The sequence below is a fragment of the Balaenoptera borealis genome, assembly GCF_965194805.1.
Source record: "Balaenoptera borealis genome assembly, chromosome: 3".
Lineage (NCBI taxonomy): Eukaryota > Metazoa > Chordata > Mammalia > Artiodactyla > Balaenopteridae > Balaenoptera > Balaenoptera borealis.
This window is the reverse complement of record NC_138866.1, coordinates 154,053,083-154,066,335: the sequence shown is the minus strand read 5'-3', so window position 1 is coordinate 154,066,335 and position 13,253 is coordinate 154,053,083. Positions and strand designations below refer to the sequence as shown.

Sequence of the window (13,253 nt, the reverse complement as noted above, 5' to 3'; positions counted from 1 at the left end):
CAGGCCCCTTCCCCGCCGCTGGCCCGGGGCTCCGCCTGCCGCCCTCGCCCTTGAAGCGCCCGCGATCCCCACTCCCCTCCGCGGCGAGAGGCGCGAGCGCCGAGGCCCAGCCGCTGGGACCACACCTGTGCCAGCCCGTTCCCGCCCCGCTCGGTCCCGGCTCGAGCTCCGGCCCCGGCCCCGACCCCGCGCGCGGCGGCGGGGCTCGCGCCCGCGGACAGAGGCGGCGGCGGCGGCGGCTCGCTCCCGCGCCTGAGCTGGGGAGCGCGCCGGGCGGGCGGGAGAGGGCGCAGCGCGGCGCGGCCGGCGGGCGGCCCTGCTGAGCGGCGGCGGCGGCATGGGCGCGGGCACTGGAGGGGGCTGCGGGTGCCCGGCTCCCCGCCCGGTCCGGCCCGCTCCCAGTGCGCTGCCGCCGCAGCCCCTGCGGCCCGCGGGGAGGCCAACCCCGCGGCCGGAGCAACTTGCCTCGGACCCTCGGTGAGGAGGGGCGGCGCGCGGGGCCGGACGGGAGCAGGCGAGGCGTGCGGGCGCGATGCCTCCGGCCGGCGGTCCGCGCGCGCCGCGCCCCGCCGCGCTGCCCCGCAGCCTGTCCCGCCTGCGCGAGTGCCCGGGCCGCTCCCGCATCGTGCTGGCGCTCGGGGCCACGCAGATGGCGCTCGGATGCCTCATCGTGGCCGTCAGCTTCGCCGCGCTGGCGCTCACCACCTCGGCCCGCGTCCGCCACTCCTGCCCCTTCTGGGCCGGCTTCTCGGTGAGTGTCGCACGGGGCTGCAGGCGGGGGCGAGCCTACCAACCCGCGGGCGCCAAGTTCGGGGCGCAAGCGTCCGCGCGAGCTGCCGCAGCCCGGGGTGCGCTTCAAAACTCGGGCAGGGTAACTCCGGGGACCCGACTCACCGCTCGCCGCCCTGGGAGCGTGGCTTTCCCTTTCCTATCGCGCTGGTCCCGGAGTAACTTTTCTTCGAGGAAGCAGAAGCCAGGCGCCCGCGACCACCCGAGGGGCCTTCGGGTGAGGGTGGGCGGCGGGCGCGCTCCGGGGCGGGCGGCTGCGCCCTGGGGCCCCCTGCTTCCCGGTGGCCGGGGACCCGCCAGGCGGGCTGGGCGGCCCTGAGCGAGGCGGGAGCAGGGGTGCGAGCCTGGTGCCGGGCCGCGGCTCCGTGCGCCTGGCCTCCGCGGCGGCTCTGGCCGGGCACTGGGGAGCAGGGCGCGTCGCGTCGGGTCGCTGGTCAGTCGAGGCGGCGGGAACCGGCCGGACCCGCTTTGGCCGCCCACCCGCTTGGCGTCCAGGACTTGGCGCGTCCCGCGTTTGGCGGGAACGCACCGGCGAGCTCAGCGGGCGGCGGGACTGGGCGAGCGAATGCTGGCGGCGTCGGGGGGCGTGTTTAGTGAGCTTCGTCTCCGCGAGGGTGACCGACTTTCAGGATTTTGACCCCCAAATTAGAGAATCCAGTGGCTGACAAACCTCCATAGGAGCAAAGCCACCAGGAATCCCATTAAAGGAAATGATTGTCTCCAAGAGTTAATTTTGGGGGGCATTTTTTGATTGAAGTCGTTTTTTCCTGTATTAGTAAAGAACGGACATATGGAAACGGTAAAAATCGATGCAGAGCAGATAGTCTTTATAAAGAGAGGCACTTGTTCTGCGAACTCTTGACATCTGTAACTACATTTGGTTTCTGGTGCTGGAGTACATCTTATAGGTTTAAACCGTAAACGCAGTGTGTTTAAGTTCCATCTTCAGAAATCCAAACCAAGCCTTTGTAACGAATGTTTGCTATTTGTTGTTGAGTTTGGAAATTTAAAAATTCTGTCCAGCTTCGCTTTTTGTTGTTGTTGTTCTTTTGTAATGGCCTTTGTTCTCTAAGTGTGATGCCCGGCTGGTAAAATGAGATCTGAGCAGAACTGACTCTGTGACACCCTGATCGATGCAGGTATGGTGGTTCATCCTAATGGGGGTATTAATTTTCAAAGCTTATTTCAGACCAGGGGTGAGTCTTGGAGAGCTGATTAAAACATCAGCCATGGCTGATTAGGCCATAGCTCGCAGTGTTCAAATCAAAGACAGGGGGTTGGAAGCAAGACCCAGAAGTCATCATTAAAACGGGCCCCTGTATATAGTCTTCCTACCTCTGTAGCTCAATTTTTAGCATGATTTAGTATGCATTGTTTCCATGTGGTCTGTCTAGTGGGCCCGAGTTTGTGTCTGCTGGAGCGGCCTACAGGTGGCAGACTGGTAAATGAGCTTCTCTTCCTGGCTTCTCTCCCTGGGCCTCTGCTTCTCCACCTAGTCCGAGCTATGTGGCTTTGGCACTTTTCAAAGGGCATGGAAAAAGACCTGCCTTTTAATAATAAGCTTAAAAGGGAAAACACTCGTCAAAAACGGTAGAAAAGCTGTTTATGTGAAAAATGTACGTTCACTGCATTTTAGTCTGAAGAGTTAAATAAATATGTAATCCATGGATTTAGTTTGGGTGATTCATAGTTATTCCTTTCCACAGCTATAACCTATTAGTCCTAACTTCCTGCGATTCAGAATAATTCCACACGTGTCTGCTGTGTGCAGACGTTTCTCTAGGCTCTGGGGACAACAGTGAACAACATCCTCTGCTTACGTTTTAGAGGTTGTAGATTCTGCTCTCCGTCCACCTCCCACTCCCCGCCTCTTTACACCCACTGTTTCACGGGCTAGTTTTCTTTCTTGAAACTGAATCTACCACATGCACCTTTACAATTCTTTCCAAACAGTATATACCATTTTTTACATATGACCTCTGCCCTTTGCAGACATGGTGGTTGGTTCCAGTGATGTTGGGACAGGTCTGCATGTTGGCATGGCTTTCGGCGCTAACACTGGCCCCTTGCCATGAATGTGCCTGCCTGCCCGGACCTGGAAACCACTTTGCAAGGATAGTTTTCTTTTACGAATGGTGACTAAGATGGCCGGCTTTACACCAAAATCTGTTCTGCGTGGTTTAGGGCTGCCCTGTGTTTCCTCTGCATTTCCTGAAATAAGGGGTGTGGGCTCTTTAGCACTTTCTAGGTTGCTAGGCCTTCTCTGTGGTGTGTCCATGGTGAAGAACCATTGTAAAAATAATTCTCCTTTATTGAAGAAAAATCAATACCCAAGAAAACGGCTTACATTTATTGAGCACATACTGTGTGCCAGGCATTAAGCTGAGTGTTTTTCGTGCTGTGATAGCACATTTCGTCTGTGGCCCCTGGCGCCCCTGCTCTTGCACAGTTCCCTGCACTTGTACTTGGACTGGACCTCTGACTGGCCTTAGCCAGTGGGATGCAGCAGAACTAAGGCTGTCTCCAGGGCTAGGCCTAAGCCCTGAGATGTCGTGGCAGCTTCTGCAGAGTCCACTGAGGTGAAGAGGGATTAAGGAACTTGCTGTATTAGTCAGGGTTCTCCAGAGAAACAGAACCAGTAAATACATATGAGCAAGCTGGAGACCCAGGAATGCTGCTGGTATAATTCAGTCCAAGTCCAAAGGCCCAGGAACTGGAGGGCCCATGGTGTAATTCCCAGCTTGGCCCCAAAGCCTGAGGACCAGGGGTGCTGATGGCCGAGGGCAGGAGCAGATGGATGTCCGAGCTCAGAGAGAGTGAATCTGCCCTTGTTCCTCCTTTTTGTCCTACTTAGGACCTCACTGGCTTGGATGAGGCCCATCTGCGTGGATAAAGGTGACCTTTACTCAGTCTGCTGATTCAGTGGTAATCTCTTCTAGAGGTACCCTCTCAGACACACCCCCAAATAATGTTTTCCTGTCTATCTGGGCACCCCTTCGTCTAGTCAAGTGGATACATAAAATTAGCCTTCACACCTGCCCAAGGTCACACCTGGCCAATGTCAGGTTTGCACTTTTTTTTTTTTAACATCTTTTTTGGAGTATAATTGCTTTACAATGTGTGTTAGTTTATGCTGTACAACAAAGTGAGTCAGCTGTATGTATACATATATCCCCTCCCTCTCGCGCCTCCCTCCCACCCTCCCTATCCCACCCCTCTGGGTGTTAAAAAGCACCGAGCTGATCGCCCTGAGGTGAATGGACCTAGAGTCTGTCATACAGAGTGAAGTAAGTCAGAAAGATAAAAACAAATACCGTATGCTAACACATATATATGGAATCTAAAAAAAAAAATGGTTCTGATGAACCTAGGAGCAGGACAGCAATAAAGACGCAGGTTTGCACTTAGTTGCTCTGACTTGTGATGCCACAGTCCTAGCCATTAGACTTAATTGCCCCCCAGGCAGAGGCTGATGGGGGGTGGGGTGGTGGAATAGAGCAGGCTGTAAAGGGTCAAAGGTAAAGCCTCCACAGGGAGGACACACCTCTGTTTCTTAGGAAAAGCACAAAATATGTGTAGAAAGGTGATGATTCAAGAGCACTTTGGGGAGGCATGAAATTAGGGAAATTGAGGAAGTCTGAGGATCGGGGACAGGGCTGGGGGGTCCTTGGCAAGGTTGGAAATGGGAAGGGGCGGCAGGTCTGGCCAGGGAGCAGCTGCTGTTTCAGTGACTTGAGAACCACTGCAAGTGGTGGTCCTGTTCTGGGTCCCTGCCATCCAGTTGGAAATTAGGGGTGGGCTAACTTCCCCAGGGATAAATGCTTGGCCCGTTTTGAGAGATGATGATCTATATGAACAATTTAGAAGACTACCAGGGCTGTGTGTGTTGTTTTTAAATGATCATCGAATTCAGTTTTTTTTTTTAAGTGAACCTTATATCATAGAATAGAAACAGTTTAGTATATGTAATAAAAAATATTAAAAATGGAATTAAAGGGGAGGGGAAGGAAATCTACAGTGCTGCCTCTGGCACTAGTGGAGGTCTTGAGTAGGTATCCTTTGATAGAGCAGCCTCATTATTTTTCTTTGAAATTTTCTTCATGCCCAGGACATCAGCGACAAATAAGTACCCTGTGAATGATCCACATTGCCAGTTACACGTGTTGATAAAGACATAGCCAGACATAGCCGATAGGAGCTGTTTATGCACGTGTGTGTATGTATTTTTTTTCCTTTAAAAGCAACACTATACTCCAAAAGCAACAGATGCTTGTTGCAGTAACTGAAAACACAGAATGGTATAAAGAAAATGACGACAGTGCCTTCTTCCATCCCAATTCTGTACCCACAGGTAACCGGCATTGATGGTGTTGTTTCATGTGACCTTTCCATACTTTCCTTTACAATCACAAAAATATTAGGATTTATGTATATGTGTGGAATATGTTTCTTTCCTTTTAAATAATTTTTACAAGAGGTCATACCACACACCTTACTCCGTGACTTCTTTTTTTTCTTTTATTTCGTGTATAATAAATATTCCCAGCCATAATTTATTATTCCTATTATGCCCATTATTTTTAATGACTTCATAAGGGTCCATAGTATGAATTTTTATAATTTATTCAGTTCTTCTCCTGCTGAGAATACTCTGTGTCAGTTCTGTGTCTCTATAAAGAATGCTGCTTATCTAGCCTTAGAGGCCAGTGCTTGTTTTCTGAGCATAAATTCCCCAAAGTGGAATGGCTAGTCAGAGGGTATTCAAATTTGGAATTTCATTAGATATTGCCAGATTAATTACACAAAAGGTTGCAGTCATCCCTGCCCACAGAAGCATGACACAAGGGTGCCCTTTTGCCACCCTTTTACCAGTCCAGGCTGTTAGCATTCCTTAACATTTTATTCCTCTGATGGAAGAAAAAAATATTTCATTGTTTTCACTTGATCTGACTTTCCATGGTTATTTCTCTCATATGTTGCAAATGTTTTCTTGCAGTTTTTCATTTCTCATGTGGCTTAATTTTTGGTGTCTTTTACCATATATAAAATTTAAAACTTTTTATGTAGTCAAATCTGTTAGTTTTCTCTTCTGCAGTGTGTGGGCTGTTTTCTTAGTTAAGATGGTTGTCATTACAAAGGTCACACAAACATTCCTTTACATTTCCTTCTAATGTTTTTATTTTATTTTTTACATTCAAATTTTAAATCATCCAGAATTTGTTTTGCATATGGTATGAAAAAAGGGCCTAACTTTATTTGCTTGCAGACAAAGTTCCTATGCACCTATGCTTCTGTTTTGGATTCTATTCAGTTTTACTCTCTTTTATTTTTTTTTCATTGAGATGTAATTGACACAGAATATTATACTAGTTTCAAGCATACAACATAATGATCTGATACTTGTATGTACTGCAAAATGATCACCACAGTAAGTCTACTTGTGCAATAAGTCTACTTACATATTCATCACCATATATATCGTAGTTGACAAAATTCTTTTTTCTTGGGATGAGAACTTTTAGGATTTAGTCTCTTAGCAACTTCGAAATATGCAGTACAGGATTGTTGTTAACTATAGTTGCCATGCTGTACGTCACATCCCATGACAACTTTACTCTCTTCATTGTTTTAGGGTCAATACCGCATACTTTTGATTAAGGCAACATCCTGGTGAGTTTTGCTATTTGGTCAGGCAGGTCCCTCCATACTGTTTTCTTTTTCAAAAGTGCCTTGGCTCTTCTTCTGTATTAACTTTAAAATATCTGTGTTTGTTACTCATAAATTAGTAGTTTCCAGTAATACCCTCTTAGGATTTTTTTTTTTTAGTTAATTTATTTTATTTTTTGGCTGCATTGGGTCTCCGTTGTTGCGCACGGGCTATCTCTAGTTGTGGCAAGCGGGGTGCACGGGCTTCTTATTGCGGTGGCTTCTCTTGTTGCAGAGCACAGGCTCTAGGAGCGCAGGCTCAGTAGTTGTGGCACACGGGCTCAGTAGTTGTGGCTTGCAGGCTCTAGAGCACAGGCTCAGTAGTTGTGGCGCATGGGCTTAGTTGCTCCACGGCATGTGGGATCTTCCTGGACCAGGGCTTGAACCCGTGTCCCCTGCATTAGCAGGCAGATTCTTAACCACTGCGCCACCAGGGAAGCCCAACCCTCTTAGGATTTGGATTGCAGTTGCATTACACTGATGGATCAATTTTGGAAGTCCTGACAGTTTTATCATATGAAAACTTCCAATTCAGGAACATGGTTTGCGTCTTCATTTCTTTGTCCTTTGTCTTATACCTTTCAGAAAAATCTTTTATGGGGATGCGTTCATGGGGGCAGATTTTCAGTCTCCCCTAAACTGCTTTTGAAAAGTAAACCAGTTTATAAGATCATCCTAGAAAAAGCTGAGTGAGGACAGGTCGATGAAAGATGGGAGACGCCCACAGGTCAGGACAGAGACGGTGTAGCCAGTCCACCAGCAGCAGCCGGAGCTGCAGATGAACAGCAGGGGAGGCGGGGCGTGGGTGGTGGGCAGTGAACGGGAGCTGTTGACAGGCTGTGGGAACCAAAATCACCACGAGTTACTTAACCGGCAAAGTGGGTGGGCGCCGGAGAGGTGCTCTGGGGCTTCTGGTTGTGGGTAAGAACAGTAGCCGTGCAGGGACGTGGAGCACAAGCCTGGGAGCATCCGAGAAATGCACAGTGAGTCTTTCCTCCTAGAAGGTCAGAGCCTTACCCTGAGCAGAAGGACTGGAAACCTAAACCAAATTGAGCAGGACGGGAACGCAGACGGCAAGGCAGGGGAGGTTCCGACGGTGCAGGTCAGGGGAAAGAGATCTCAGAAGCTGCTCCAGCAGCAAAAGAGAAGACCCCGAGCAGAGAGTGTGGTCTTGGAAATTAAGGACTTCGGGGGTCTAGAGCTGGAGCAAAGGGCCAGGGTGGGAGTGAGCTTTATGAGGGTTCTGGGTTTAACTCTGAGAAACAAATAAGTGGATACATAGAGATCTCACACTTGAGTTCTTTACAGGTCCACAGAGCCTGTCTGGGAAAGCTGTCCTAGCCCATCCCCTCTTCTTTAGGAGCTTTCTCTTCTCGCATCAGGAAAAACCACCTCATTCATACATGGGGAACAAAAAATGGAACATTAGGTAACTTTATGCAAAATTGATTCAAAGGAAAATGATGAAAATGAACATAATGGTGCTACAGAAAATGAGAGCACACCAGAAAAATCATAAACTAATATTTCAAGATAAGCTAAAATAGAAAACAATTTGAAAGAGTAACATCCAGCAGAAATTTAGAAACGACAAAGGATATGGCTAGATAACAGAAAATTATGAAATGAGAACAGATTGATGTCAGGAAAGAATTAGGAAAAAATGAATTTTAGGAAGGAAGACTAAATTGTGTCCAGAAGGAACACAAGAGCAAATGGTTTCCATAGACAGCACAGAAGTAAAAATACAGGATGAAAAGGAGAAAAATGAAAACAATAGCCAATAAAGAAAGGGATAGAGTGAATTAGACGGTATAGGAGACAGGCAAAAGAGATCTGAGATATATATATACAATTAGAGTGTCTAAGACAGGAAGAATAAAGCAATGGAATAAAATAAATATTTAGAACTATAATGCAAGAAAACTTACCTAAAAATAAAAGAAGACTTGAAAATGTCTACCACGTAACTGGGGGGGGGGAAATCAGTGCAGAATAATCAACATTGAGATATATCCCTGTAATATAATGAATGTTAAAGATAAGGAAAAAATCCTTTGGGCATCCTGATAAAAAGTCCTAGTCATTTGTATTGTGCATTGGAATTCTCATAGCCAAATAAATTCTTTGCTAGAAAAGGTGAAGCAATATTTTAAAAAGTAAATTTTGGGGGGAAAAAGTTGAAATTTCCAACTTGTAGAAAAGTTATAGAACAGAACTGAGAACTCCTGTGCTGTATCCCTTCAGTTAAGTTCCCTGATGTAACCGTTTTACTGTATTTGCCCCATGGCTTGCACTTGTGTACCCTGTCTCTCTTCCTCAGTGGGAAAAAAAAATCCATTGTCATTAGTTTTTTTTCTTGACCTTTTTGGGAGCAGGCTGCAGAGGTGATGCCCCATCACCCCTAATAATTTCAGAGTATATCACCCCCACTCAAGGATACTGTTCTGTATTACCAGCACAAACTCCTCCAGACTAGGAAATCAACATTGAAAGAATACTGTCACCCGATTCATAGACTCCATCGCAATTTCACCAACTGCCCAAATAGTGTTCCTGTCCCCTTTCTGGCCCAGGATCCTATCCAGGAATATGCATGTCTCATTTCTCTTTGTTCTCTTCAGTCTTCCTTTGTGTTTTGTGTTTTCCATGGTCCTAAAGAGTATAAGCCTTATTATTCTATAGGATGACCCTGAACCTGGGTCCATCCGGTTTATCCTCATGGCCACACTCGGGTTATGCGTTCTTGGAAATGAATGAAAAGCAGAATGGAGATGCAAGATGTTCTTTCAGTTCCTTCTGTCTTCTGTATTCTCTGATGAGCAGTCCATGGTAATTTAAATTGTTGCTCCCATGTGAGTTGACTGCCTTTTTGTCCTTTCATCTCCATTCTGCTGTTAAACTCACCCAGTGAATTTTTTACTTTGGTTATTCTGTTTTTCAGTTTTTTTTTTTAAATATAATTGTGTATATTTGTGCTAAATCAGCTTATATTGGATTTTTTTTTTAATTTAATTTTATTTATTTATTTATTTATGGCTGTGTTGGGTCTTTGTTTCTGTGCGAGGGCTTTCTCTAGTTGTGGCAAGTGGGAGCCACTCTTCATCGCGGTGCATGGGCCTCTCAGATATCGTGGCCTCTCTTGTTGCTCCAAGAGGCTCCAGACGCGCAGGCTCAGCAATTGTGGCTCACGGGCCTAGTCGCTCCGCAGCATGTGGGATCTTCCCAGACCAGGGCTCGAACCCGTGTCCCCTGCATTGGCAGGCAGATTCTCAACCACTGTGCCACCAGGGAAGCCCTGTTTTTCAGTTTTAAAACTTTCCATGGGTTTCCTTTCATATCAACTCGTGTTTTTTTTTTTTTTTTTTTCAACTCGTTTTTTTTTTTCTTTCGGTTTTTGTAGCTTTTCATTCATTCCCAAAACATTCGCTCTTACTTACTGGAACATTTTTATCATCACTGCTTTAAAGTCTTTGATCATTCCAAGATCTATCATTGATTGTGTTTTCCCCTGGGAGTTGACAGTCCTGATTCTTTGTAGGCTGAGTAACTTTGGATTATATCCCGGACATTTTGAATATTATGTTGTGAGTCTCTGGACATTGTTTAAATGCAATTAAGAATGTTGCTATTTTTTATGACACAAAGGAACTTATCTATGAAACAGACTCACAGACAGAGAGAACAGACTTCTGGTTGCCAAGGGAGGGGGCGGGGGGAGGGATGAAGTGGGAGTTTGGGATTAGCAGATGCAAACTATTATATATAGAATAGATAAACAACAAGGTCCTACTGTATAGCACAGGGAACTATATTCAATATCCTGTGATAAACCATAATGGAAAAGAATCTGAAAAAGAATATATATTTATATATGTATAACTGAATCACTTTGCTGTACGGTAGAAATTAACACAACATTGTAAATCAACTATATTTCAATAAAATTTTTTAAAAAAGAATGTTGCTGTTTTTGTGTTAGCAGGCTATCCATTCTCTCTGATTTAGACCACATTGAGCTAAGCCTTCTGTGTATTGTCATTCTGATGTCAGTCCAGTTTTCAAAGTCTTTGCAGTACTTTTCAGCCTGTCCTGCACATATAACGCCCAGTGGCCAGTCTGGTTCTGGGGTGGTGATCTATCCTGTATAGCACAGGGAACTCTACTCAATATTCTGTAATGGCCTATGTGGGAAAAGAATCTAAAAAAGAGTGGATATATGTCTATGTATAACTGATTCACTTTGCTGTACGCCTGAAACTAACACAACACTGTAAATCAACTCTATTCCAATAAAAATTAAAAAAACAAGAAAGGATTCTGTTTAGGGTCATGTCTTCGCCTCAGGGATGAGCCCACTAGTTCATAAACAAATTTCAGGGATCACTTCCTGCAGTTCCTCCCTCTGTGATCTTCCTGATGTTTTCTGTTTCCCTGGGGCTTCTCTTATCCAGTCCTCCAAGAATGCTAGGGCATTTTTTTTTTTTTCAAGTAAATATTAAGTTTATTTAAAAAAAAATTTTTTTTAGGAGTAATGCATGACTTTTTTTTTTATTGGGGTATAGTTGTTTTACAATGTTGTGTTAGCTTCTGCTGTACAGCGAAGTGGAGTTCCCTGTGCTATACAGCAGCTTCTCATTAGTTATCTATTTTATATATATTAGTGTATATATGTCAGTCCCAATCTCCCAATTCATCCCACCCCCTCCTTTCCCCCCTTGGTGTCCATACATTTGTTCTCTACATCTGTGTCTCTATTTCTGCCTTGCAAACGGGTTCACCTGTATGATTTTTCTAGATTCCACATAGATGCGTTAATATACGATATTTGTTTTTCTTTTTCTGACTTACTTCACTCTGTTTGACAGTCTCTAGGTCCATCCACGTCTCTACAAATGACCCAATTTCATTCCTTTTTATGGCTGAGTAATATTCCATTGTATATATGTACCACATCTTCTTTATCCATTTGTCTGTCAATGGGCATTTAGGTACTTCCATACCCTGGCTGTTGTAAATAGTGCTGCAGTGCACATTGGGGTGCATGTGTCTTTTTGAATTATGGTTTTGAAATATGGTATATGCTCAGGAGTGGGATTGCTGGGTCATGGTAATTCTATTTTTAGTGTTTTAAGGAACTTCCATACTGTTCTCCACAGTGGCTGTATCAATTTACATTCCCACCAACAGTGCAAGAGGGTTCCCTTTTCTCCACACCCTCTCCAGCATTTATTGTTTGTAGATTTTTTGATGATTGCCATTCTGACCAGTGTCAGGTGATACCTCATTGTAGTTTTGATTTGCATTTCTCTAATTATTAGTGATGTTGAGCATCTCTTCATGTGCCTCTTGGCCATCTGTATGTCTTCTTTGGAGAAATGTCTGTTTCGGTCTTCCATTTTTTGATTGGGTTGTTTGTTTTTTTGATATTGAGCTGTATGAGCTGTTTTTATATTTTGGAGATTAATCCTTTGTCTGTTGATTCATTTGCAAATATTTTCTCCCATTCTGAGGGTTGCATTTTTGTCTTGTTTATGGTTTTCTTTGCTGTGCAAAAGCTTTTAAGTTTCATTAGGTCCCTTTTGTAAGACTGGACACTATAAAACTCTTAGAGGAAAACATAGGAAGAACACTCTTTGACGTAAATCACAGTAAGATCTTTTTTGACCCACATCCTAGAATAATGGAAATAAAAATAAAAATAAACAAAAGAATGCTAGGGCTTTACCTTGTCTTGCTTAGGGGCCGTGCAGTGGGGGGACAAAGCAAGAGAACCAGCAACAAGGCTTTGTCCCGCCCCCTTGGGACCAAGCCCCTCCTCTGGAGCAGGCAAAGGGGAAGGGTCTTCTGTGCATTGCCAGCTCCTGTTTCTGCTGTGGTGTTGCTTGGGTGCTGGGGTGTGAGAGTGCTGCAGAGAGAAGAGAGAGAAACCCAGAAGCAAAAACACTGGGGATTTGCTCACTCTCTTTGGGCATTAGGGAGCCGATTTCCAAATCCTTGAGCCAGAGCTCGGGGGCTTCTCCTGGGCCCTGTCTGTCTGCCTGCATGCTCAATTGTGGGTTTCGGGCTGTGTTGCATTTTGGCTGGGGGATGCATGCTCAAGAGGGAGCAATGACAACCCTCTGCCACTGTGGTGGTAACTGGAGTTCCATCGCTCTCCACCCATCTGCCTGCTGTTTTGCTCTGAGTTTCCCAGTGGTCTGTTCTCTGCATCCCATCAGGTCCACGGCTGCAATCAGTGGGAGACACAGGATGGTGTGTGCTTCCTCCACCCGGGACCAAAACCTCAGTGCTGTTCCCCCTAGTGAGCCCTTTCGTAGTTGTTTACTAGAGAGTGAGCTTCAGAAAACTTGAAATGATGGTGAAGCTTTTCATAAGGTCTAATGATGAACAATGACTAGGTTTCACTGTAGAATTAAAACTCAAAGATAGCAATAAGGGAGGCAGACTAATACACAGCATTAGACGTTCGGGTTATGTAGAACCATACAGCTAGAAAAATAAATGGGAGGAGATGAGGGAGAAGTAGAATCAGCTCCTTAATTGGCACATTGGGGTGAGCTAGGATGGAAAAATGTCTCTCGAAACTGACAAAGCAAGAAGTGGAAGGTTAAGTGTATTGAAGACCATACAGATTAACAGCAGATTGAATACTAGTGACTAAAATGGATGCTTTAGGAAGAGCGGGGGGGCGGGGGGCAGGGGGGGGAAGGGGGAGATGAAGAAGCAATTACTAGCTAATTACATTATTGCTCATA

At 45.7% G+C, this 13,253-nt stretch overlaps 1 protein-coding gene across 10 annotated transcripts in view; it reads left to right on the top strand.

The window, feature by feature from the left end:
• The first annotated feature begins 244 nt into the window (after positions 1–244).
• The window catches only part of ENTREP2 (endosomal transmembrane epsin interactor 2), a 396,616-nt gene continuing 383,607 nt past the window's right edge, over positions 245–13,253 (top strand). For 3 of the 10 annotated variants that reach the window (XM_082386097.1, XM_082386095.1, XM_082386096.1), the window contains exon 1: positions 641–751. Coding sequence is in view for 5 of the 10 variants with exons in the window: in XM_082386093.1 (XP_082242219.1) it covers positions 533–751 (219 nt within the window). In the remaining 5 variants the exon portion in view is untranslated. Of the gene's footprint in view, positions 752–13,253 lie in introns of all 10 variants that reach the window. The other 7 variants (XM_082386089.1, XM_082386087.1, XM_082386093.1 and 4 more) reach the window with 6 other exon arrangements.